The sequence below is a fragment of the Chiloscyllium punctatum genome, chromosome 7 (genome assembly GCF_047496795.1).
Source record: "Chiloscyllium punctatum isolate Juve2018m chromosome 7, sChiPun1.3, whole genome shotgun sequence".
Lineage (NCBI taxonomy): Eukaryota > Metazoa > Chordata > Chondrichthyes > Orectolobiformes > Hemiscylliidae > Chiloscyllium > Chiloscyllium punctatum.
In genome coordinates this window covers 1,884,045-1,911,374 of record NC_092745.1, presented here as the reverse complement: position 1 = coordinate 1,911,374, position 27,330 = coordinate 1,884,045, and the positions used below count along the sequence as shown (strand labels likewise).

General features: G+C 44.9%; 1 gene segment (V, D, J or C); it reads right to left on the bottom strand.

Annotated features, from left to right (window-relative positions):
* Positions 1-12,245: 12,245 nt before the first annotated feature.
* Positions 12,246-27,330, bottom strand: part of LOC140479380 (immunoglobulin kappa variable 3-15-like) — a 35,572-nt gene continuing 20,487 nt past the window's right edge. The window contains 1 exon segment of the V gene segment in view: positions 12,246-12,722. Coding sequence covers positions 12,421-12,722 — 302 coding nt within the window.

Below are 27,330 nucleotides of genomic sequence, written 5' to 3'. Positions count from 1 at the left end.
TGTGAGCTGCAGTATATAGGCTGCCCTGTATTTATACTGTTTCTGATTTATGTTACTCCATTCTGTTATGCTGTTTTTCAGGATCTGGGTTAAGCTCACTCATTTCTCAATAGGAAGCTTCCTTCTTTCAGCCTGACAGACTTCAATGCTGGAATCTGTTTTCAGGATTGATGGGTTCAATGATTTGATTCAATGAAATAATCTCTTCAGGGGTCGACGTTTCAGGTGTAATCCTTCTTCAGCAAGGGTAGTCGGTGTCAGGGGAGTTGCAGATAAAGGGGTGGGTGGGAGCGAGGTGGTGAAGTGGGGATAGGTTGAGAAAGTCAGAGAGTCTGAACTGATTGGTCGATGGGAGACATCAATCCAGGATCATCCCTCCCTTCGTCCAACCAGATCCTACCCTCTACCTGAATCCATCTATTCCCACCTAACCACCCTGCCCCGGCCACTCCCTTTATCTGCAGCTACCACAACACCCACCCACCCCACCTCCTGAACATGGGTTACACGCAAAACGTTGACATCTCCACCTCCTGATGCTACCAGGCTTGCTGTTTTCTCCCAGCCTCCTGCTTGTCATCCTTGGATTCCAGCATTTGCAGATTTTTTTGTCTCTAATCTCGTCAGGGGCCAGGATGTGTGTGAGGAGATTGGGTTTTGATGAATTTACCCACAGACTGAAGTCAAACAAAGCAAAGCAAGAAAGGCACGTGGATCGAATACAAGAGAGTAAATTGTGAACAAAAGGTAATTGTTATCAGTTTAGCAATTGCAAAGGAGAGAGTGACAACATTGAATTACTTCTGCTGTCATCCTCTGTGCCCTAACATTTCGCAGTGCCAGCTCCACATCCTTCAATTGGCTTTGTCATTGAGAGGCAACATTTCCCTTCCCACAGCCTTTTTTAAAATGTCCTGTCCCAGGGAATCACTGAGACAGAGAATCCTTCACCTTTTCTGGGAAAGGTAGAGAAATATAGGATGTCAAGGAGCAGTTTCTCTGCCTTCAGGGTCTGACAGACAGATGTGTGTAGTCTGGATTCTGGAGACAGATCACTGAGATATTCCTCACTTCTATCAACACCTGACTTTATTCTAACATCAGTTTCTATTCTTCATTGTGAAGTACCCCCACCAGTTTCAGACTGGACATTTCACACCCAGCCCCCATTTTCCCACAATCAAGAACCAAACTTGCCCCATCTCAGGATTGCCTTCTGAATGTGGTGTCAGTGTGTTAATGTTGTGTTTGAATGAAAGAGCCACAGTGGAATCTGGGATTGAATCCAAGGGGTTTCTGATCCACCAACAGTCTCCCCGCTGTGTGAGGGTCTGTTTGGATAAGATTTCAACCCAATTGGTTCCCACTGATGCGAAAGCCCGAGACTGAGATTATTGGAGTCACATGTGGACTGAGGAACACAACATTCTGGATTAGTGTTGCTGGAAGAGCACAGCAGTTCAGGCAGCATCCAAGTAGCTTCGAAATCGACGTTTCGGGCAAAAGCCCTTCAACAGTCAGGTCAATGAGTTGCTCTAGAATCCAACCTGAGCCCTGGATGACTCTCACTGAGATGGCCCAGGCATTACAGAATATGACAGCACGAAGTGGAACCAGTTGATCATTGACTGCCCTCCCCAGCCGTGTCTCCCAGACTCTCCAGATTTAACATTCTCAATCTGATTCCAGGGACACACGGGCCCATTCCATCGCACTTTAAGAGTAAAGAAAACCCAAGTCTAATTTAAGGCATATTTATTTCCCAAAACCTGTGAAATTGTTATTCTGAGTAACAAGATGCTGCTGGTCATATTCATCAATTCAGGGTTCCCAGTAGCTCTGGCCATTTCCAAAGCACACACGAGACAGAGACTGAATCTTCTTCATCTTTATTCCCTTTTCCAGATTGACATTGACAGAAAAAAGGCTGCAATTAACAGCCCAGACATAGGAAGCTGCTCAAAATCACAGCCACAATGGAGCTTGAGGAAAAGACTTGTGGCGATTTTCTCAATAACCTGAGACTCCTGTCCCTTTAAGTAGTGACAGAAGCTTAAATTCAAACTGACGGCTGAGTAGGAAGGAGATCTGGTTTACTGAAGCAGAGATTTCTGAGGTTCACATTGTTTTGTATAGCTGACAATCTTCAGCATCTTCGAGAGGTTTTACTTGACATCACAAGTCATCACTGTCCCTATCACACACTCCCAGAACAGGGTCAGCATGAGGTTTGATACAGTGTAAAGCTTCCTTTTGATGATCCCAATGACCTGTCTTAACCCTTGAACCTCAGAAATGTCACTGAGCCAATCCCAAGAAGGAAGAGACTTGAAATTCAGTGCTGACAATGACCTTTGTCTTGCCAGCTCAGCCCTGTTCTATTTAAAGCTGTGTCTCCTCTGTGGTCAGTCTCGAACCCTCTACACGCGTTCTGATCTCCTGATAAACTTGCTGAGGGGAGAGGGGAGGGTCACGTGGGTGAGGGCAGAGGAGAAGCGAGCGTTGGACTCCTAGTCAGACCCAGAGAGGGTCAGCAGGCTGCTGACACTGTAGGTGCTGTCCGAAGCTCGCAGGTAGTTGCTGGTCTGAACCCCGTCCGAAATGACTGCACCGTCCTTCTTCCACTGCACCTCCAGCTCATCGGGATAGAAGTGATTGGCAAGGCACACCAGGGTGGCAGTGCCCTTGGCATTGACCTGCTCCGGGGAGGGGGGCAGCAGGGTCAGCTTGGGCTGAGAGTTGTCACGGCCTGAAAGACAAGACAAACAATTTTAATCCCTGCCATTCAAAGGGATTTCAACTCTGAACATTCACTGGCAAAACAATCTATTTGAACATTTTTAGCCAATACCTAACAAACCCCATAAAAGGACAGGGCCTTTTAAAATTGCTTCTTGGGATGTGAGTGTCACTGACAGGGTGAACATTTATTGCCCATCCCTAATTGCCCCTGAGAGGGTGATGGTGAAAAAGAAGGGACAGTTTTAGACCATCGTTTATGGAATGACTGTGAGCAGCTGGAAGGGCTATCAATGGGGGAGCATTTCAGTGACTGTGATCAGAACTCAGTGAGATTGAGAGTTGGGATGGAAATGGAGAACAATGGAGCAAGTGTGAAAGTTTTCATTTGGGAACAAAACCATTTTACTAAAGTGGGCAGGGATTGGGTAAAGTGGGCTGAAAGACAATATGCAGGGGTGAAATTTACTCGGACCTGAGGAAAGCAAAGTACTGATAGGATGAAATGTGTCCAAATGAAGTCAGGGAAATCCCAGTGATGTTTCATAATCACAGAAAGAACAAGTGAATGAAGGAATGTATGAGGCCCATTCGAGAGCAGGAAGGGAACTTGTGTGCGGTGGTGGGAGATGGAGCAATGGTTCCTCATGAAAACTTCCGGTCTGTTTTCACAAAAGAGAGGGACATACAGAGCAGTAACTGTAGTTCAGGAGGAGGACTGTGCAATATTGGAATGGCATCTTTCACATCTGAAAGACTCCCAGTTCATCCAAAGAAAAGAAAGATCCATGCTGTCCCCAAGATATTTGCAGACAGTGTGGGACTTGTTTGAAATGTGGTCACTGTTGTAATGTAGGAAATGTGGAAGCCAGATTGTACACAAGAAGATCCCACAAGCAACAATGAACCAAGGAACATTTTTGAGTGATGTTTGTTCGGGAATAAGTATCAGCCTGAATATGATTCAAAGAGAAAGTAACGAGAACAGTTGGATGGAAAATTAGGAAATTAAAGTTAAAGGAGAAGGGAGGATTACTGGTTCGTGATGGGATTGATTGTTACCAGAAAATAAAAGCAAAGGGACAGAGTATTGTGAATGTCATATTGTACTGAGGAAACTTAAAAGTACAGGGAAGCTCAATACTAGAACAAACTTAAAGGCTTTGTCTCTTAATGCACGAACCATTCGAAATAATATAGACAGAGTGGTACCACACAAACCAAGGTAAATCAAACTTTCGAGGAATTTAAACTAATTAAACAAGGGAGGGGCTCGGGACACTTTATAGAAGCATCCAGACCAAGTAATAGGATAGAGAGTATGGAAAGGATCAGGAATCGAACTTGAGGCACCGCAGGGTGGAATGGTAGATCAGTGGTTAGCACTGCTGTCTCACAGCTCTGGAGACACAGACTCAATTCCAACTGACTGTGTGGGATTTACACATTCTACCCGTGTCTAATTGGGTTTTCTCCCATTGTCACAAAGATGTTTCGGATAGGAGGATCATCCATGGGAATTGTCGGATGGGTGGGATGCTTTTTGGAGGGTCAGTCTGGGCTGAATGGGCTGCTTCCACACTGTAGGGATACTATGATTTCTGAAGTAGATAACTATGAGAAGGAGACAGTCAATGCACAACTGAGGGTGTTGTACTTCGACGCATCGAGTATATGAAACAAGGTAAATGAGCCTGGAGCGCAGGGACGTGGCTGCAAGGGGATTAGGGCTGTGAACTAAATATCCAGGGATACAAATCCTATTGAAAGGAAATATAAGGGGATAGAGGGTCAAGTGTGAAGGAGGAACTGAAGGTAATCCTTGTTAGTCAGGAAATGGTCTGGGGGAGACCTATGATATCAAAACTTAATATGTCCCTAAGGGCCAGCAACTCATCAGAGTATTTTAGAAAGTGGGTGGAGGAATAGTGGACACATTGTGAATCATTTTCCAACATTCTGTCGACTCTGACAGAGATCCAATGGACTGGACAGTATCCAATATAACCCCACTTCTTAATAAAAGGAGGGAGAGTGAAGATGAGGAATTATATATGAGAAAAACGCTGGAGTCAGTTATTAAAGATACAATAACCGAGCATTTGGAAAGCAGTGACAGGATCGGTCCAAGTCAGTATGGATTTACTTAAGGGAAATCAGGCCTGACACATCTTCTGGAAGGTTTTGAAGATGTGATCAGTAGAGAGTGGACAAGGCTGAATCAGTGGACAACAGAAATTGATGAAATGTTCAGCCAGTCCCTCAGCATCTGTGGAGACCAATCGAATTTAGCGTTTCAGATTGAGTGACCCTCCCTCAGGACCCAGTGGATGATGTGTGTCTGAAATTTCAAAAGGCTTTTGACAAGGTTCCATACAAGAGATTAATGAGTTACATTAAAACTCATGGACTTGGAGATAAGGTATTGACATGGAGAGAGAACTCGTTGCCAGATAGAAAGCAGAGAGTTGGAATAAATGGGTCCTTCTCAGAGTGGCAGGCAGTGATGAGTGGGGACCGCACGGTTCAGTGCTGGGACCCCAGCTGTTCACAATATACATAAATGATTTGGACAAAGGAATTTGATGCAATCCCTACAAACTTGCAGATGACACTCAGCTGGGTGGCAATGTGTGCTGTGAGGAGGATGCTAAGAGGCTGCAGAGTGACATGGACAGGCTGGCTGAGAGGACAAATACTTGGCAAATGCAATATAATTTGGGTAAAAGTGAGATTATCCACTTTGGTGGTAAAATAGGACGTCAGATTATTAATGAATGGTGAAAGTTTAGGAAAAGGAGAGGTGCAATGAGAGCTGGGTGTCATGGTGGAACAGTCACTGAAGGGGGGCATGCAGGTGCAGCAGGCAGTGAGGAAAGCTAATGGCATGTTGGCCTTCACAGTGAGAGGAATTGTGTGTTGGAGTAAGGATGTCTTGCAGAATTATACAGGGCTTTGGTGAGGCCTCAGCTTGAGTATTGTGTGCAGTTTTGGTCCCCTAGTCTGAGGAAGGACATTCTTGCTATTGAGGGAGTCCAGCGAAGGTTCACCAGACTGATTCCCAGGACGGCAGGACTGACATATGAGGAAAGACTGGATCGACTGGGCTATTCCTCACTGGGATTTAGAAGAATGAGAGGAATCTCACAGAAACATAAAATCCTGACGGGATTTGGCAGGCTTGATGTTGGAAGAATGTTCTTGATATGAGGAAAGTCCAAAACCACCGGTCACTGTTGAAGAATAAGGGTTAACTTATTCAGATGTTGTGAACTTTTGGAATTAAGGGATATGGAGGTGGAGTGCGAATGGGATAATGAGACTGCGTAATCAGCCATGATCATATTGTACTGTGGTGCAGACTCAAAGGGCTGAGTGGCCTATTCCTGCAGTTATTTTCTATGTTTCTGCGTTTCTAATGATGGGTAGATGTGTGAGGGTGGTGGGGGTGTGTGCGGGAGGAGCAGGTCTACCCTGTCAGGAAGAACTGAAATTACATCGACAGTAAGAGGAAATATGGAGTTGGAAAGTGTAGAATCTGTGTGAGTCAACTTAAGGACCCACGAAATAGCATAGGGCTTGATGGGAATTATTTACAAGTCTCCTCTCAGTAGTTGGGATATGGGGCAGAAAGTAAATCAGGAGATAGAAAAGACATATAAGAAAGGGTTTATAACAATAATCATGGGGACTTCAATATGCAGGTGGACTGGGAAATTCAGGTTGGGAATGGATCTCAAGGAAAGGAATTCATGGAATGTCTGTGAGAGGCTTTTTTTGGACCAATTTGTGGTAGACCCACTCGGAAACAGGTAATTCCAGATTTGATAATGTGTAATGAGGCAGCCCTGATTGGGAAGCTGAAGGTGAATGTACCCTGAGGGCACAGTGATCATAATATGATAGAATTCACCCTGCAGTTCGAGAGGGAGAAGCTGGGAATTAGATGTACTAATCGGAGTCAATGAGCAAGTTGGACAAAGGAGAGCCAACGGACATGATCTATTTGAGTTTCCAGAAGGCCTTTGGCAAGTTGCCACACAGGAGGCTGCTAAATAACATAAGAGCCCATGGGGTTTGGGGCCCGGTACTGACATGGATAGAGAGTGGAAATAAATGGGTCTTTTTCAGGATGGCAGCTGGTGCGTCGTGCAGTTCAGCAGGGGGCAGTGTTGGGACCTCAGCTATTCATGTAACAATTAATTCTATATTAACGATCTGGAAAAAGGAACTGAGGGCATTGTTCCTAAATTTGCTGATGACACAAAGATGACGGGAGGGACAGGGAGAGTTGAGGAAGCAGGGAGGCTGCAGAAGGACTTGGAAAGGCACAGTGAGAGGGCAAAGAAGTGGCTGATGTAATACAAAGTGGGAAAGTATGAGGTTATGCCCTTATGTTGGAACATTAGAGACTCAAACTGTCTTCTAAATAGTGAAATTTGAAATTCTGAAACATAAAGGGACTTAGTGTCCTCTTTCAGATTTCACTTAAGATTAATATGTAGGTTCAGTTGGCAATTAGGAACACAAATGCAATGTTAGCATTAATTTCAACTGAGTTAGAATACGAGAGCAGGTGTGTACTGCAGAGGCTGTATGAGACTCTGATCAGACTGCATTTGGAACATTGTGAACAGTTTTGGGACCTGTATCTAAGGAAGGATGTGCTTGCATTGGGGGAGGTCCAGAGGAGGTTTATAAGAATGACCTTGGGGGTGACAGCCTGGTCTGATGATGAGAGATTGAGGGCTCTGGATGTTACTTGATGGAGTTCAGAAGGACATGGGAAACGTACAGAATACTGAGAAGCCTGGGTAGAGTGGGCGGGGATGAGATGTTTCCACCAGTAAGAGAAACATGAAGCAGAGGGCACAGCCACAGAATTTAGGGATAATCCATTAGGATTGAGATGAGCAGGAATTTCTTCTGCTAGAGGGTGGTTAATCTGGTCATTCTGCAGCTTCAGAGTATGCAGGGACAGAGTGAATGGGGAAGCAGGAGACCATCCAAAAGGTCCAGGCAGCTAGTAGAGGAATCCCCTGAGTGCATCCCACTGTCAAACCAGGAATCCTGATGAGAATGATGGTTCATCTGGGGATTGCAGCCGGAGCCAAATCTATGGCACCACGGGGACTCAGCTGTACAGGGGGGCACAAGGAAGACTGGAAGAGCGATAGTGAGAGGAGATTTGTAAGTGAGGGCAAGCGATAGGTATTTCTGCAGCTACAGATGGGCATCCAGGATGGTGTGTTGTCTCCCTGGTGCCAGGGTCAAGGATGTCACTGAGCGACTGCAGAGCACCCTGAGGGGAGAGGGGGAACAGGCAGCAGTCGTGGTCCCAGTGACAGAGGGAGAAAAAGGAACATGGTCCTGCAGTCAGAATTTAGGGACCTCTGGAGGCAATTAGCAAAAAGGAGCTCAAAATTGTGAAACTCTGCATTACTCCCAGTGACCAATGCAAGTGAGGATAGGAACAGCAGGATAGAACATGGTGTACCTGAGGCTGGAAAGGTGGTCCAAGAGGGAGCGCTTGAGATTCGTGGGATATTGGGAATGACTTTGTGGGAGATGTGACCTCTATAGACCAGATGGGTTGTTCCTGAACAGAGCAGGAACTGGGTTACTTGTGGGGTGATTTGCTGGTGCTGTTGGAGATGGTTTAAATGAACATGGAAGGGGGGCTGTGGGAACCAGGAGGAAATATCAGGGAGGAACACCAAGGAAAACAGAATAATGGAAGAGATAGATACTCCAAAGTAAGGAATAGTAACTTATTCGGCCGGGTCACAGTGAGGGAGTGAGTAATAATTTCTAAATCCAACTTGACTGTATGCATGTTTGGGCCTGCGTGGAGTCTGGGGAATAAGATCGGGGAGTTACAGACGCATATTACCAAGTGGAAATCTGGTGTTGTTGCTCTTACAGATGAGGCTCAAATGAGGACAGGACTGGGTGTTAAATATTTCTGAATGCAATGTGTTCACTCAAGATAGAAAAAGGGGAAGAAGGTGTGGAATTGGTTAAGATCGGTGCAGACCTGGAGAAAGAGGATGTCCCAGAGGGGTCAAGGACAGAATCGATTTGTTTTGAGATAAGGAACAAAAAGGTGCAATCAGCTTGTTCAGTGCAGTCTGTCGATCACCAACTCGAGGGAAGGATGTAGGGGAACAAACCTGCGAGAAATTCACAGCACACATTCGGTAACTTTAATTATCAGAATATATAATGAAATCAGAGCAGTGTGAAGGGCAGAGAGGGGTCAGAGTTTTGAGACCATTCTCAGGTGATTTTTTTCCAGCCGTGTGTTCCCATTCCGATCAGAAAGGAACCTCTACCAGACCTGGAGTTTGGGAATGAGGAGGCCCAAGTAGATCAAGTGTCAGTGGGAGGACATTTAGGGAAGAGTGATAATTGTATCACAAGGTTTAGGGAGACAGTGGAAAAGTACAAAGGGCAATCCAGAGTAAAGTCACGACCATGGATCATATCCCATGGATCACCTCCAAATGGCTCACTGTTAGAATTTTCATATTTTATTTTAAAACCGAATATGAATGAGTTACCAATCTAATATTTTGCCGCAGAATTTACAGTTGAGAAGGACATGGAAGTGAAGGAAATTCGGGAAATAAATGTTCATGTCTTGAGAAGACTCCATATTACAGAAGAAGATGAGCTGTAATCTGTTGTTTAAACTCATAAAGGTAGATAAATCCCCAGGACCTGATCAGCTCCATCCCAGTACTTTGCGGGAAGCTTGGGAAGAGACTTTGACACCCCTTGGTGAGATGTTTGTATCATCAACAGCCAAGGGTGATGTGCTGGAAGACTGGACCATGGCTAATTTTGTACTGATATTTAGGAAGGTCTGCAAGGAATACCCTGGGAATTATAGACCGGTGAGTCTGATAGTGGCAAGTTGTTGGAGGGGATTTTGACATACAGGATCTAAATGCATTTGGAAAGACAAGGATTGAGTAGGGATAGTCCACATGGCTCTGTCAGTGGGAAATCATGTCTCACAAATTTGATTGAGTTTTTTGAAGACATGACCAAGACGATAGCTGAGGGCAGAGTGGTAGATATTGCCTAAATGGACTTGAGCAAGATCTTTGACAAGGTACTGCATGGACGACTGGTTAGTAAGTTTGTTCAAGTTGGATCCATGGAGGGCAAGCTAACTGATACAAAATTAGCTTAATGGTTGGAGACAGAGATTGGTGGTAGATAATAGTTGTTCAGACTGGAAGCCTGTGACCAGCGATGTGGCAAAAGGATTAGTTCTGGGTTCATCATTGTTCGTCATTTAAAGAAACAAATTGAATGAGAATGTAGGAGGCATGGTTTGTGAGTTTGCAGATGACACTAACATTGGTAGTTTCATGGACAGAGAAGAAGGTCATTTTGGAGTACATTTACATTACAAATTGAGATAATAGTGAGGTGTTGCATTTTGGTACAAAAACCAGGCCAGGGCTAACACAGTTAATTGTGGGGCCATGGGGAGTGTTGTCAAACAGGGAGACCAAGGGGTGGAGGCACATCGAGGATTGAAACTGGTGTCACATGGAGACAGGATGGTAAAGAAAGCATTTGGTACAATTGCTTCGATCGGTCAGAGCATTACATGCGGGAGTTGTGACGACTCTACAAGGTATTGGTCAGGCCCATTCCCAGTCACCCTGCTATTGGAAGGATGTCATTAAATTGGAAAGGGTTTAAAAGGATGACAAGGATGTCATCGAGACTGGAGGGTTTGAGTTATAAGGAGAGGCTGGTTAGGCCTGGGCTATTTTCCTTGGAAGGTCAGGGACTGCTGCGTGACATTTTAGAGGTTTATAAAATCATAATGGGCACAGATAAGATGACTAGCTCAGGTTTATTCCCCAGGGTAAGGGAGTCCAAAACTAAACAGCAGAGGTTTAAAGCAAGAGGGGAAAGATTCAAAAGGGACCTGAGGTGCATCTTGTTCACATCGAGGGTGGTGCCTGTATTGAAGGAGCTGCCAGAGGAAGTCTTGGAGGTGAGTATTATAACAACATTTAAAAGACATTTGAACAGGTTCATGGATAGGAACGATATGGGGGAAATTAGCTAAATGCAAGAAAATGGGACTACAGGAATAGATAAGGGGAATAATTCATGAAGGATGTGAATATTTTGCAGATGGGGTAAAAAAATTCCCATGAAAGGTTCAGGGATGAGGAAAGTCAGTTATGAACAAATTTTGGATAAGTTTGGACTGTCTTCCTTGGAGAAGTGAAGGCTGAGAGGAAATCTGTTTGAGGAATTCAAAATTAGGAGGTGTTCGGACAGAGTAAATAGGGAAAAAATGAAAGGATTGAGAAGGACAGGGCACAGATTTAAAGTAATTAGTGAGAGAATCAAAAGTGAGATGAGGAAAAACATGTTCAGCCAGTGAGTTGGTTAAGGTGTGGAATGCACTGCCTGAGAGTGTGGTGGAGGCAGCTTCAATTGAAACATTCCGAAGGGAATGAGGCTGTTATTTGAAAAGGAACAATGTGCAGAGTGACAGGGAGAAGGCAGGAGAATGACACTCAGTGAATTGCTCATTCAGAGAGCCGGTCCAGACAGGATGGGCAGAATGGCCTCCTTGTGCACTGTAACAATTCTGTGATCGTGTGATTGAGCAGAGTTAAAGCTGGGGGAGGTGGGAGCTCGGTGTCTCACTGTGCTGCTGCTGCTGCTGGTGCTGCTGGTGCTGAGGTCAGTGAGATCAGAGACTGGGACAGGGAGCCAGAGCTCACATCAAACTCTGCCCGTGTCCGTCACACTGAGACTGGCAGGAGGCTACTCACTGATTTCACTCCATGCTGCAGGAATGGGACCACAGGCTGCAAATGGACAGAGCTCCTCCACACGGTGAGTAAAACTGAATGACTAAGATCTTGCTGCTTAAGGGGGCAACGGAACTAAAGAGGTACAGCTGGACACCCTGTTAGACACAGTGCTCCTCAATCAACCATTTTATTCACTGCAGCTCCCCACTAACACCTTCAACATTTCAGCATTTGTGTTTTAGCAAGTTTTGTATTGAAAGGATTTACTTACTCAGTCTGAGCTTGGTTCCTTTACCGAACGTGCACCACAGTGAGAGCTCACAGTTCAGAGAGTGTACAAAAACCTCTGCTCTCTCTTTCCCTCTGTCACTTTCACCCTCTCCCTGTCTCTCTCTGTCTCTCACTTACTCTCTTATTCTCTTTGACATTCATGTTTTTCTGTTTTTCTCATTCTGTTTCTCTCTCCCCCCCCCCCCCCCCTCTCTCTCTCTCTCTCTCTCTCTCCCCCTCTCCCTCTCTTTCTCACTCTCTCCCTTTTTCTCTGTCTGGATTATGTCTAGCTGGCCTCGGGAGAGTTGTGAACTTTACTTTTCATTGTTAAATCTTGTAGCTGCTCTTCCCATGTGGCCATGGAGTGTAAAAGGGAGACTTGAGGCCTTCAGTGAGTGGTGGACACCACAGGGACTGTAGTGTGTAGTGGACAGTGACAATAGCAGCATGGGGTAATTTGTTCATTTTTATTTATCGATAACTGTGGACGTGTTAATGCAGGAAGTGGATGTGTGTTCTCTGTTTAATATTACATAAAATTGTGGGATGTGTCAGTACAGCCGCTGGGACTATGTGTATTGTGGTTTTTGTACAGCTATGTATCATTGTGTCAAGGGGAGCTGTAACTTTGCTGACAGTAATAATCAGCGACATCCTCATTCTGAACGTTGCTGATTGTCAGGGTGAAGTGTGTGCTGGATACTTGTGTCCCGGTGAATCTGCTGGAGACTCCTGTGAATCGTGTTGCTGCATTGTAGATCAGGAGAGAGGGTTTCTGACCTTCTTGCTGCTGGAACCATTCAACATGACCACTGGCACTCTGACTGGATTTACAGGTGATGGTTGCAGTCTGGCCCAGTTCCACTGATAGCACCGGGGGAGACTGGGTCATGATGATATCCCCACTGATACCTGAGGGGTCAGAGAGAAACACAGTGAAGTCAGAACTGTCACACAAAGAGCCTGTCAAATGAGAGATTGTTAGAGACACTGAGCATTCCTCTGGTTTCAGCATTTTCCCTTCAATCACAAGTCAGTAAAATTGGAGTGAAATGGAGAGCAGCTAAAGATTCGAGGTGGAAGGAGAGAGATTTGTACCTGTGACACAGAATGCCAGGGGCCAGATCAGCTGGATGTGTGAAATCATTGTTTGTGCTCCTGTCCCTGGGCCTGGTTCCTGATAAACTCTCCCTTCACTGGGCTCTGTTTTATAAAGCTGCCGCCTGTGAGAGTCTGACTGGGTGTTCCTCAGTATGTAAATGGCATCAGGCAGAGAGAGCCACGTCAGCCCCTCACACTTCCTCTTCTCTCTCTCTTTCACTGTCTATCTCAGAGAGCCATTGATGTGAACATGACTGAGGCCATTTGGCCCATTGTGTTTGTGCTTGTAAACAAAGATCTGATGACATTAATCCCATCCTCCAGCTCTTGGCCCATTACCCTGGAGGCTACAGCAACACAAGGGGATACCTAAACACTGCTCCAATGTCATGAGAGTTTGTGCTGAAAACATTCCTCCTCAATTCTCCTCTCACTCTCCAACTCGACTGGGCCTGGGCTCACTCGAGCTCAGAAGGATGAGAGGGGATCTGATTGAAATGTATAAAATTCAACAGGGCTGGACAGGGAGGAGGTTTCCCCTGGTTGGAGAGTCCGGAACCAGGGTTCACTCTCTCAGGGGATACAGGGTAGACCATTTAAGTTGAGATGAGGAAACATTTCTTCACTCAGTGAATAGTCAACCTGTGGAATTCTCTACCACAGAAGGCTGTGGAGGACAAGGAACTGAATATATTGTCGAAAAAGGCAGAGATAATTGTTTGCATTTTAACAGCATGAAGGGAATGGGGAGAAAGCAGGAATATGGCTTTGAGATGTAGGATCAGCCATGATCATACTGAATGACAGAGCAGGCTCAAAGGGCCGAATGGCCTTCTCCTGCTGCGGTTTATATGTTTCTATGTCTGTGTTACCTTCAGTCTCTGTTCCTGGTTATTGAGTCCTTTACTCATGTAAAAGGTGTCTTCCTACCCACCCTATAACTGCCTCAAATAATCTTATACCCCTCTATCAGGTTCCCTCTCGGCCTTCACTGCTCCCAGGAAAACAATCTCAACCTTGCCAATCTTTCCTCATAGCTGCCCCTCCATTGCAGGCAGCATCCTAAGAAAACTCCCCTGCACCCTCTCAAGTACAATCACATCCTTCCTAGAATATGGTGACCAGAGACCTGTCCCTCTCTCTCTGTCTCACATCTGCCACGTCTTTCTCTCTACCTCTCTCTCCCACTATTAATCTCTCTCATGTTTTCTCTCTTTCTCTCTCTCTCTCTCTCTCTCACTCACTCTGTCTCACTCTGTCTCATAGCCACTCTCTCCAACTCACTAATGCTTTCTCACTCCATCTCATAATCTCTGTTTCTCCATCTCTCACTGTTTCTGTCACTTACTCCCTCTCTCACTTCCACTAAAAGCCTTCGATTGTTATCTGTCCCTCTCTATTCCTCCCTCTTTCTCTCTACTTCCCTCTCTACCTCCCAGTCGACAGTCTCTCTCCCTACCTCTGTTATTCTGTATCTACCCATACTCATGTGTCCCTCTCACTCTCACACTCAACCCTACCCTCTCTCTCAATTCTCTTCATGTTTGGTCTCACACCCACCCTGTCTCTTTGTCCTCTCCTTGTCTCTTTCTCTCTCTCCATCCCTCTCAATCACACTGACTTACATCTCTCTCTGTATCCCTGAGCCTCACCATTTCTACCTCCCCCTATCCTCTATCTCCCTCTTGGTCCCCTCACATATCTCACACTGTCTCAGGTGCTTCTCCCTATCTCTCTCTCTCTCTCTCTCTCTCTCTCTATCTCACTCACACACACACACTTTCTCTGTCTCTCTCTCACACACACACACACACACCCTCCATCTCTCTCTCTTTCTCGCTTCTCTGTCTTTCTCACAGTGTCCCAGGTTGTGACAGTTGAATGCAGGATAAATCTCCCTCTGCTCTGCCGCACTAATGGATGTTAACCCTTGACCCCAGAAGCATGTCTTCTCCTGGAGGGAGACCCTATTTACCACATAGACCAGGGTTTGGCCTCTCTCAGGAAGACGGACATATTCTTGTCAAACAAAGGACAGTTCTGTGCTGTTGGCCTATTCTCACTGGGGAATGGTTTGTTCATAAACCTCATTCCATGAAAGCCTAGCAGAGAGAGGAGATCCTGAGGCCATCAGTGTGAGCTGGAGAACAGGCCAGGCTCTGACCCACTGACCCATCCTGTCTATTCACATGTTCCAATCCTTTCCCCTCTCCTTCCCCTTCTACTGTCAGTATTTTCTGAAATGGAGTGGTCCCTTCCCTGTCTCATACCAAGGAGGAGATGGACAGATTTTTAATGAGTAATGGGTTGAAGGATGATGGAGAGTGGGCAGGAAAGTGGAGTTGAGTCTGGAATGGGATCAGCCATGATTATATTAAATGGTGGAGCAGGCTCGAGGGGCTGAATTGCCTGCCCCTGCTCCTCGTTCTTATGTTCCTCCACCGCGTCCACCTTTCCTCTTACTGCAACTTTGTGCACATTCTTGGAATGTTTGGACATCGAAGGTGCGATGTGAATTCAAGATTTGCGTTGAATTAATGTGGGGACAGAATTGTGCAGGGACTGTGATAGCTCCTTCAGTTGAATATCCTGCTGACAGGCTTCAGCCTTCCACATACAGAATGGGGAAGTGGGGGAGGTCAGAATGTACTGTCACAGTCCATAGCACTGTCCCACAGCAATGTGGTTCACCCTTAACTGCCCTCTGAAATGGCTGAGCCAGGCTCTCAGTTGTATCAATCATGACAACTCGACAAAGAATTAAAACAGGACGGACTGCTTGGCATTGATCCAGACACCGAAAAGGCAAAGACATAAACACTCCAGTCTACCCTGCTCCATCCTCCTTCCTGACATCTGGGGTCTCGTGCCAAATTCAGGAGAGCTGTCTCACAGAGTAGCCACGCAACAGCCTGACACAGCCATACTCACAGAACCATACCTTCCAGACAATGTCCCAGACACCACCATCACTGTCCCTGCATGTGTCCTGTCCGAACAGAAAGGCAGACCCAGCAGAGCTGATGACACAATGGTCTACAGTCAGGAGGGAGTTACCCTGAGAGGCCTCAAAATTGGCTCTGGACCCCGTGAAGACTCATGACACCAAGTTAAACATGGGCGAGGAAACCTCCTGGTGATTACAAGATATCTTGCTCCCTCAGCTGATGAATCAGTCTCCCCTCCATGTTGGACAGCACTTGGAGGAAGCACTGAGGGTGGTGACAGCACAGAGTGTGTTCAGGGTGTTGGATTTCAATGTCCACAACTGAGAGTGGCTCATCAGTAGCACGACGCATCGAGCTGGTTGGTTTCTAATAGACGTAGCTGAGGGACTGGCTCTGCAGCTGGTGGTGAAGGAACCAAAAAGATGGAAAAACCACATCCTCACCAATCTTGTGGCTGTAGATGCATCTGTCCTTGACGGTATTGGTAAGAGTGACCATCACACAGTCCTTGTAGAAACTAAGTCTGACCTTCACATTGAGAATCCCCTCCATTGCGTTGTGTGGTACTTTCACCGTGTTAAACAGGACAGACTCCAAACAGATATTGCAACATAAGACAAGCTCATAAATGGGGATGATTGCCAAAGATTGCACAATGATCAGCACTATTCTCAGCTCCTCAGATACTGAAGCAGTCCACGTTCAAATGCAACAATATCTGGGCAATATCCAGGTTTCATCTCAGAAGCAGTATTTCACATTGGTGTCATGTAAATGCCAGCCAATGACCATCACCAATAAGAGACAATCTAACCATCGCCCCTTGACAGTCAATACTATTACCATCACTGAATCCCCACTATCAATATTCTTGAGGTACCATTGACCAGAAACTCAACTGGACTTACCACAGAAACACAGTGGTTATAAGAGCAGGTTAGAGGCTAGAAATACTGTATCGAGTAACACACCTCCTGATTCCCCCAAAGCCCATCGACCAAGTCAGGAGTGTGATAGAATAGTCCCCACTTGCCTGGATGGGTGCAGCTCCAACAACATTCATAGATTGATCGTGTCACAGAATCATGCAGCACAGAAACAAACACTTAAGCCAAACTTTTACATGCTGACCAAGTTTTCTGAAGTGAACTCGTCTCATTTGCCTGCATTTGGCCCGTGCCCCTCTAATCCATTCCTGTCTATGTCTATCGTATCCTCTGTCTTTCTTATCCACTCAAAAAACTTGATACCATCCAAAACAAAACAATCTCCTCGATTGGCATCACCTGCACAAAGCATCCACTCCCACCACTGCTCCATAGCAGCAGCGTGTACTATTGATAAGATGCTCTGCAGAAACTCTCCAAAGATCCTCAGATAGCACCTTCCAAACCCATATGGGAAAATAGAAATTGCACGAAAAGCTCAGCAGATCTGGCAGCATCTGTGGAGAGAAATCAGAGTTAACATTTCGGGTTGAGCACGAAGCATCATGTGACCCAGAAAGCCAACTCTGATGTCTCTTCACAGATGCTGAGCTTTTCCAGCAATTTCTATTTTTGTCTCAGATTTACAGCATCTGCAGTTCTTTTGGTTTTCTTCCAAACCCACGTCCACTTCCATTTAGAACAAGAGCAGCAGATACATGGGAACTCTGAGCTGCAAGTTTCTCTCAGAAAAGCTTAGCATCCTGACTTGGAAATATGTCACTGTTCTCTCAGCCTTGTTGGGTTAAAATACTGGCCTTCCTTCCTCAAGAGCAATGTGGGTCAATTTACAGCTTGTGGACAATAGCAATTCAAGACGGCAGCTTCCCACCACCCACTCAGGGCAACTAGGGAGAGGGTCAAAAATGCTGGCCCAGCCGGTGAATCCCACTTCCCAAAAGTGAATATGCAAAACCGAATGAAGTGTCCCTCAGGAGGGGAGAGGGTAAGTTCAGGGTCCAGAACTTCATTTCCCAGCCCAGGCAGTTTGTCTCCCAATGAATGAATGAGATACCAATTTGGAGCCCAGGTTTGGGGCAGTCTTTTGCTATAGACGCTTGTCTGCAAGAGGGAATCGGAGGTCCAGCTAAAAAAGAAAGATGAGGAGAGAGAGGAACAGTGTGACTATTTGGGTCACTCACAGCCATGATGGACTGAATGGCCATCCCCCTGTGCTGTCAGATTCCAGGGAGTGCAGACGGTTCATAGTTTTCTCCCGTCTCAGTAACAAATGTTCAGCTGCTCCGAGCTCCTTCTTTCACTTCCTCTATTGGTGAAGTTTCAACCTTGCGCTCTGACAGTCTTTGCAGTTATTTTTTACACTGGGGCTTTCTGCTGTGGTCAGACTCTCTAATAATAAGTGTCCAATCAGTGACAATCACAGCAGCGAAGAGCAGTCAAGACTGTGAAGAAAGGCTCACTGGGAAACACATTGGGAAGATCAAAGCCATCCTCTTCCGCTCCCGGTACAAACTCCAACTCTCGCCCTGAGCACTGTGTGCTGCTCAGCCAGACTCTTTGCAAAGTGGGCATCATCTTTGAGGTAGATCTGAGCCCGCATCCTCCACATCACAAAGATCAGCCATTGAAAATCTCAGCTTCATCATGGGGATGACAAACATGGCCATTCCAATGTTTTCCTGGCCCACATCACAGCCACCGCCTTCCGTAAACTTCAGTTCATTCCAAACCGTGCTACCGATATCCAAACTTGCACCAAGTCCCATTCCCCCATTCCCTCCCACTGTCCTCACTGACCAACATTGGCTCCCAGTCCAGAAACACCTCGATTTTCATATTCATATCCTTGTTCTCAAGCTGCTCTCTGCCCTTCCACACTCCCCATCTTTGTAAGCTCCTCCAAGCTGCCTCACTGCCAGTGTGGTTAGCAATCTTGGATATGTGGTTCTCTATTTCTTTATCCAAGTCATTGAGAAATATCGTGAAAACTGAGCTCCCACCACAGGTCCCTGGGACACCACTACTCACATCTTGCTCATTGGAAGACACACACATTCTCCCTCCTCTCTGTCTCTCGCTCCAGGCCCATTCGTGACACAAGGTAAATGCATTTCTCAACTTCCATCTGATTCCATGTCTCTTATGTGGAACATTCTTAAATGTCTTCTGGAATTCACTGTAGACAATATCTATCGACATTCCCTTATATCCCACATTAGTGAGCTCCGAACAAAGTGTAACCAGGTTAGTTAAAGATGTCTGAACCTTTGTAAATGCATGCTGACTTTCTCGGACCAGTTCATATTTATCCGTTATTCTGTCTCTAAAAACAGACTCAATCACTTCCTGACAACAAACATTCAACAGAGATGTTCATTGTGCATGAAGTTAGTAAACAGTTAGCACTGACACGAGGAGCCTCCTGCTGTGCTGGAGACTTCCCTGTTTCCTTCCAGATTAAAAACTGAAGACCAGCAGCAAATTTAAAAATACAAATTGAATACTCATTAAACAATTTCCACATACAGGGCCAGACGATGTGTAGTAATTGCGATGGGGAAGCTGGTGAAGCCCATTGTAGCTCAGAGTGACCACATCTGCTGCAAGTGTTGGTTGCTCAAGGCACTCCAGCTCAAAGTTGATGAGTTAGAATCTGAGCTTCAAACACTGCAACACATCGGGGACGGGGCGGGAGTTACCTGGACACTGTGGTTGGGGAGACAGTCACAACTTGTAGGTTAAAGACTTCATATTATGGCCAGTGGTCAGAGACAGGAGGGTGTGACTATAAGTGAGCAGGTCGATGCAGCCTGGATTTCGCATTGCAGGAGCCTCAGCTCCTTGTCCAATAGAAATGAGGTACTTATTCCTTGTGTCAATGAGGCAAAGGATTATCGGGAGAATGGGCAAATGTGGCATGAGCGTTTTGGCGAAACTGACCAGAACTCTGTAAGCATCAAAGTCATTAAGTGAAAAGATGAAGGTAGAGCAGAAATTAAGTGTATAAACGGGGGAAGGCCAATTCCAGCACCATGAGATAGGCACACACAGGGGGAGGCAATGGCCTAGTGTTATTATCGCTGGATTATTAATCCAGAAACTCAGCTATTGTTCTGGCGACCTGGGTTCAAATCCTGCCATGGCCGACATGGGGATTTGAATTCAAGAACGATGCTGTCAGCCTTACCTGGCCTGACTCACGTGTGACTCCAGACCCACTGTAATGAGCGGCATGGTGGCTCGCAGTGCCAGGCTACCAAGTTTGATTCTACCCTTGGGCAACTGTCTGTGTGGATTTTGCATGTTCACCCCCATGTCGATGTGGGTTTCTGTCAGGAGCCCTGGCTTTCTCCCACAGTTCGAAGAAGTGCAAGCAAGATGGATTGGCAATACAAAATTACCCATAGTGCTCAGGGATGTGCAGGTAAGGTGCATTAACCATGGAAGATTCAGGGCTAGGGGGATAGGTCTGGATGGGATGCTCTTCAGAATGTTGGTGTGGGCTCATTGGGCTGAATGGCCTGTTTCACACTGTATGGATTCTATCATTCCATGTGGTTGACTGTTAACTGCCCTATGGGCAGGAAATGCTGGCTTGGCCAGAGATGACCATATCCAATGAATGAATGAAAGAAGACCACTGCACCATGGGCAAGGAGGCCATTCAGGCAGAGGAGCACAATGAGGAGGGTTTGACAATGAGTGGGACTGACAGCGTCCTTTGTGAGCAGGACTCAGAGTCTCACATGGTGTGCTGTCTACCTGGTGCTAACGTAAGGGGTATCTTGAACCGGCTTGAAAGGATATTGGAGTGGGGGTAGTGGTGGTGACCATCCAGTTGTTGTTGTTGTGTTGGGACCAACAACATCAGCAAAAATAGGCAAAAGGTCCTATTTGGACAATATTAGGAAAGCTATCAGAAGTATATTGATTAAACAGACAGAGAGAAATAAGAAAGAGGTGAATACAGAATCAGTGCTGAGGAACAAAATCCAGTGAATGGACCAAATAGGAGTTCTATATACGAATGCACAGAGCGTAAGGAATAAACTCAATAATCTGCACACACAAATTCAAATTTAAGATTATGCTATTGGATCAATTACTGAGACATATTTGCAGAATCATTAGGATTGGGAATTAAATATATCAGGTTAGAAGGTTCACAGGATGGACATGGGGAAATGGCAGAAGAGGTGGAGCAGCCTTATTCATTAGAAACAAAATGGCTTCAACGGTGAGGGAGGTTATAATGAGGGGAAAGCATTCAGTGCAACTGAAGAGCAGGAAAGAATCTAAAACTATAATAGATATTGTGTGCAGACCCCGGACAGCAGCTCTGAGATGCTGGATTGTATTAATGCAGGAATTAGGCAAGTCTGGAGCAAAGCCAGTGTATTATTAATGGGGAAGTTTAACCTTTAACTTAGATTGAGAGAGAGATAAGTACTCTGTCAGAAAGGTAGTGAATTTCTGGAGTGGATCTGGAATATTTTCCAACAGGAATAGGTCCTGGATGTAACAAGGGGACCAGCAATATTGGAATTAGTCATGAATAATGAACCAGTTTTAGTTAGTTACTACTTGTACATGAGCATGTATCAAATAGTGATCATAACATGATCGAGTTCAATGTCACATTTGAAAGTGAAAAGCATGATTCAGCTGTTAGTGTTTGAGGTTCAGGTTCGGGCCGACTTGAAGGAGATGAGACAGAAACTGTCCACAGAAAACTGGGAAAATCTGCTCATTGGTAAAACAACTGAAGAACAGTTGGGAATGTTTAAAGAAATATTCAAAACAAAACAAAACCAGTTTATACCTGAGACGGAGAAGCTCCACGTCTTAGAACAAACAACAATGGACAATTAAAGAGATAAGGGAAAGAATAAAACTTAAAAAAAGCTAACAAACATGCAAAAAAAAAGGACAGATTCTGCTGAATGAGAAAGATACAAAGGGCCACAAAGCAGCTTCAAAGAGCTTGCAAAAGGGATTCTGAAAGGAAACATGCCAGAGCAAGTAGTGGAGGCTGGTACAATTGAAACGTTTAAGAGGCATTTGGATGGGTATATGAATAGGAAGGGTTTGGAGTGATATGGGCCGGGTTCTGGCAGGCGGGACTAGATTGGGTTGGAATATCTGTGTTCGACATGGACGGGTTGGACCTAAAAGTCTGTTTCCATGCTGTACATCTCTATGACTCTATGACTCTATGTAAGGGATATCAAAATCAATAAGAAGAAATTATACAGTTCCATAAAAGGGAAGCTGCGAGATCAGGAGCAATGTTGGCCACTAAAGACTGCAAGTGAGGAATATTGTCAGTGACAATAGGGAAATGACAGCCATGTTAAATAAATACTTTACCTCAAGATTTTCAGTAGGAAAGGAGGAGGACTTGCCTGAAGTCCCAAAGGAATTAACAGAGGATCAAGGACAGGGACTGAATAAAATTAATGTCAGTAAAATATCTGTACTGAGGAACGAAAGAGTGACAAATCCTCAGGACCTGACAGTTTCCAGCTGAGGGTGATAAAGGAAGTAGCAGACCACATTGTAGACACTCTGACTATAATCTTTCAGAGTTCCCTAGTTACAGGATTTGTATCTCTGGGTTTGAAAATTGTAAATGTCACTTCACTTTTAACAAGGATGTTAGAAAAAAGCCAGGGAATTACAGGGCACTTAGCCTACATTTATGGTGTGGAAATTGTTGGGGTCTATAATCAAGGATGGGGGTAACTGAAGACCTTGAAAATGGTCAGTTAGTCAGGGAGAGTCAGTATGGATTCATGACAAGTTGCTCACGCTGAAAAATTGAACATTTTTGAAGAAGAACGCAAGTCCAGGACACAATAATGTCTATGGTCGTTGTTTACAGGGGCTTCCAGAAGGTATTTGATAAAGGTCCCATGTCAGAAACTGTCAACTCAGGTAGGAATTCACAGAATTGAGGCTAAAATACTGACACACTTGGACATTGTTGAGTGACAGGTGACTGACAGTAGGGATAATGGGTAAGTGCTGAAATTGGCAGGAAGTGACCAATGGTGTCCAATAGCAATGTGTGCTCTCACCTCAATTAGTTACATTATTTATTCATGACTTGGATAATAGCATAGAAAATTAGATATTTCAGCTTGCTCATGACACAAAGTTAGGCAGTATTGTAGATAGCATCAATAGAGTCATAGAGTCATACAGCATTCATCCAGCGCAGTCTTTCACAACGTATAATTCATTTTTGGTATACAGCTCCTTGAACTCCATCTCTCTCTTTCGCTCTCTCTCTCCCCTATCACCCCACCTCAGCTGCATAGATCTCACTCTGAGTTTCATCCCTCTTCCCCAAGCTTCAGCCCCTCTCTCTCAGTGCTCTAACTCTGTCTGTCTCTCTCTGTCTGTCTGAGCCCCATCCCTCCCTCTGTTTGAGCTGCTGGGAGTCTGATCTGAGCCAATTCCAGTGAATCACATGGAGAATAATGACAGGATATTTGGAGGGTAAGTTTGATGATGTAAATGTGAACGATTGCAGCAAAGACATTACAGACGCTTTGTACAGACAGCAAAGCCCAAACCAGAACATTGTGTCAATCAACACAGAACTCATGAAAGCTTCAACAGAATCGTTATTAATGTGATTCTCAGAGATGTATCATTATTCTAGTTACAAATGGCTCTTTCACCTGTACAGGTTAATCCTACTGAATATTAGTTACAGCTGGGCGTTGGAGAAATTTTGGGCAGTTGGAATCTAATGTGGGAGAATGTGACCTTGTTCACATTCAGAGTTATTATTCAAACGTGATTGAAGCGTTCTTAAGTCCAAATAGCAAAACTCACCATTGGTTATAATCTATGAGGTGTGACAAATTCAGAAACTCCCTTAGTTCTAGTTGTCAGCGAGTACTTTTCAATATCCGTTTAACAAACCAATTTTAAATAAGAATGACACACTACCAACCCTATCTATGTAATCTTCTCATTTGGGAATGGGGAATGTATCGGATTGTGTGACTATATTCACTTTCCTAGAGTCAACAATGAATCAAATTGAACAGTTTGGTTCAGGATCCAATACTACAGGAGAACTCCAATTACTCTGACTTGTTTCAATCAACTGATTCTCCAACATGGAAGCCCTCTGTTACATTGGCCGTTTTCTGTTGGTGTTTGTTTCATTGTGTCTGAATTACCAAATCCATGTCATATTTGATTCATGTGGTACATCCAAGTATATAAATACAAGTCCATAAGATAAAGGAGCATAATTGGGAATTTGGCCCATCAAGTCTCGTCCACCTTTCCTTTATAGTTGATAATGTTTTTAAATCCTATTCTCTCACCTTCTCCCTAAAAATATTCATTCTTTGAATAATAAAGAGCCAATTTATCTCAAATACACTCAATGACTCGGCCTCCACAACTCAGTTCAAAAGGTTGTCTCTTCACTGTGAGGCTGTTCCCTCGGGTCTTCAATCTCTCCTATTATTGGAAACATCTTCTCCATGTCGACTCTATCCAGGCTTCTCTGTATTCTGTAAGTTTCAGTGACATTCCCTCTCATCCTTCTAACTCTATCAAGTACAGAACCAGAGTCCTCAACGATTCTTTGTATTTTCTGACCAACCTCATGAAATCTACTTGTTGATCTTTCCCCAAATACAAAGTACAGTGTCTGAATTCTCTAATATCTCTGAATTTGTTTGTCTACTAACAAGGAGTTCACTTTGGGAATTGTCCAATTCTTTTTCGATCTCAAGTATTTTCTCATCCCCTCATCTATTACAATCACTACTCTGAAGGTTTTTGTCTTTAACAAAATCCATAATCATGAGCCATTCTAGCTGCTTGTCTTACTGTCATTCCCCTTTGGTCTTCCACATGGATTCTGATTCTAGAAGGGAATGAAGTTTTAAATTCTTCTTAAATAATAATTTCTCTGAGAGTATTGTAATTGTTCTGAGCCTTTAATGCTCTTATCCACCTGTCAACATTATTTTGTTGAACTCTCTCAAACTCAGTAGAAGTTTGTGGAGGCTGTTTCTGTAAGTTCTAAAACATCTGTCTGTATATTTCTGAGATCAACTCATATGTGCATACAACAGCTATTTTCACTTCCTCATGATCCCGAGAACGTTCCTCTGACAGGGATGTCAAAACCCCTTGTTGATTCCCAAATTCATTTTTGCATGGACAAGGTCGAACCTTTTTCTTCCTGCCTTGCATGTGTTTCCATCTTCTCAAAAGACATGAAAATGCAACTACATCCTTCTCGTCATACAGCAAACAAACAGGATCCTCTGCCCATCATGTCGATGCTGATCAGTAAACACCAAACTGCACTAATCTCATTAACCTGCACTTGGTCCATAGCCTTCCATGCCCTGGCATTTTATGTGCTCGTCTGGATGTTTCTTAAATGCTGTGAGAGGAGCTGCCTCCACCTCCTTCTCAGGCAGCACATTCCATATTTCTACCACCCTCTGGGGAAAATAAAATCCTCAAAACCCCCCGAAACCACTTTTTCATCATGTTAAGCTTATTCCCTTTGGTCTTAGACATGTCTACCATGGGGAAAACATTATCACGATCGGCTTTGTCTGTGCCTTTCATATTTTTGTATCCCTCAATCAGACTCCCCCTTGCTTCCTCTGCTCTAAAGAAAACAAACCCAGTTTATCCAGTCTCTCCTCATAACTTTGTGGGCGGCACGGTGGCACAGTACTGCTGCCTCACAGCGCCAGAGACCCGGGTTCAATTCCCGCCTCAGGCGACTAACTGTGTAGAGTTTGCACATCCTCCCCGTGTCAGCGTCGGTTTCCTCCGGGTGCTCCGGTTTCCTCCCACAGTCTAAAGATGTGCAGGTCAGGTGAATTGGCTATGCTAAATTGCCCGTTGTGTTTGGTAAGGGGGTAAATGTAGGGGTATGGGTGGGTTGTGCTTCGGCGGGGTGGTGTGGACTTGTTGGGCCGAAGGGCCTGTTTCCACATTGTAAGTAATCTAATCTAATCTAAAAAAAACTAGCACATTCCATCTGAAACAACATCCTGGTGAATCTCCTCGACAGCCTCTCCAATCCAATCATGTCCTTCCGACAGTGTCATGACCAGACCTGTAGACAGTATTCCAGATATAGCCTAACCAATGCTCTGTAAAGTAACAACAAGATTTATTTGCTCCTATATTCTAAAGCCTGGCTAATGATGGCAAGCATCCCGTATGCCTTCTTCACCACCCTGTCCAGCTGTGCTGATTCTTTCCGGGATCAATGGACGTTTACGTCAAGTTCCCTTTGTTCCTCAGCATTCCCAAGGAACATAAGAACTAGAAGCAGGAGTAGGCCATCTGGCCCTTTGAACCCTGCTCCAACATTCAATAACATCATGGCTGATCTTTTCATCGACTCAGCTCCATTTACCCGCGCTCTCACCATATCTCTTTAAAAAAACTGTCTTATCTTTAAAACGTTTCCTGGAGTGACATAAATTTCTTCACAGGGCAAGGAATTTAAAAGATTATGGCCCTCTGTGTGAAGATGTTCCTTCTCAATTTCGTCCTAAATCTGCTTCCCCTAATTTTGAGGCTATACCCTTTTGTTTTAGTTTCACTGCCAGTGGAAACATCCTCTCTACTCTGTCTTATCTATTCTCTTCATAATTTTATATGTTTCTATAAGATCCCCCCTCATTCTTCTAAGTTCCAATGAATATATACCAATCTACTCAGTTTCTTCTCATAAGCCAACCCCCCAACTCCGGAATCAACCTGGCGAACCTTCTCTGTATACCTTCTAAAGCCAGTACATCCTTTCTCAACTAAGCAGAACATAACTGCACGCAGTACTCCAGTTGTAGCCTCACCAGCACACTGTACAGCTGCAACATAACCTCCCTGCTTTTTAAACTCAATCGCTGTAACAGTGAAGGACAACATACCATTTGCCTTCCGAATTGCTTGTTGTACCAGTCGACCAACCCTCTATAATTCATGAACAAGGACACCCAAGGCACATATCTTTTATTGTGTTTATCCTTCCCTCATTAGACCTCCCAAATTGGATCATCTCACATGGATCAGGATTAAATTCCATCTGCCATTGATCTGCCCAATTTCCCAGCTGATCAATATCCGACTGCAGCCTCAGACCCAGTAATCCAAGATGGCAGCAGAATAGGACGCTTCAGACCGAGTTCATCTGCTCCATCTGTTTCCTTTTCTTCTTTCTATTCTACCTTCTTTTTTCCTTTTCTTTTGTCCTTCTCGCTTATTTCCTCTCCCGGCCATAGATCCCAGCCTCAGACACCAGGCCTCCGACCAGTGCAGACTCATTGAGATGGCCTCTGAGCTTGATGTGGCGGTATCCTGGCCTGGCAGGGAGATATCCCAGCCTGGTGAGGCAGACTCTTGGTTCAACATGGTGGTCTCTCGGTTCGATGTAGTGCCCTCTCAGTTCGATGTGATGGCCTCTCGGTCCAAGATGGTGGCCTCTCAGTTCGATCTGGTAGCATCTCGGCCCAG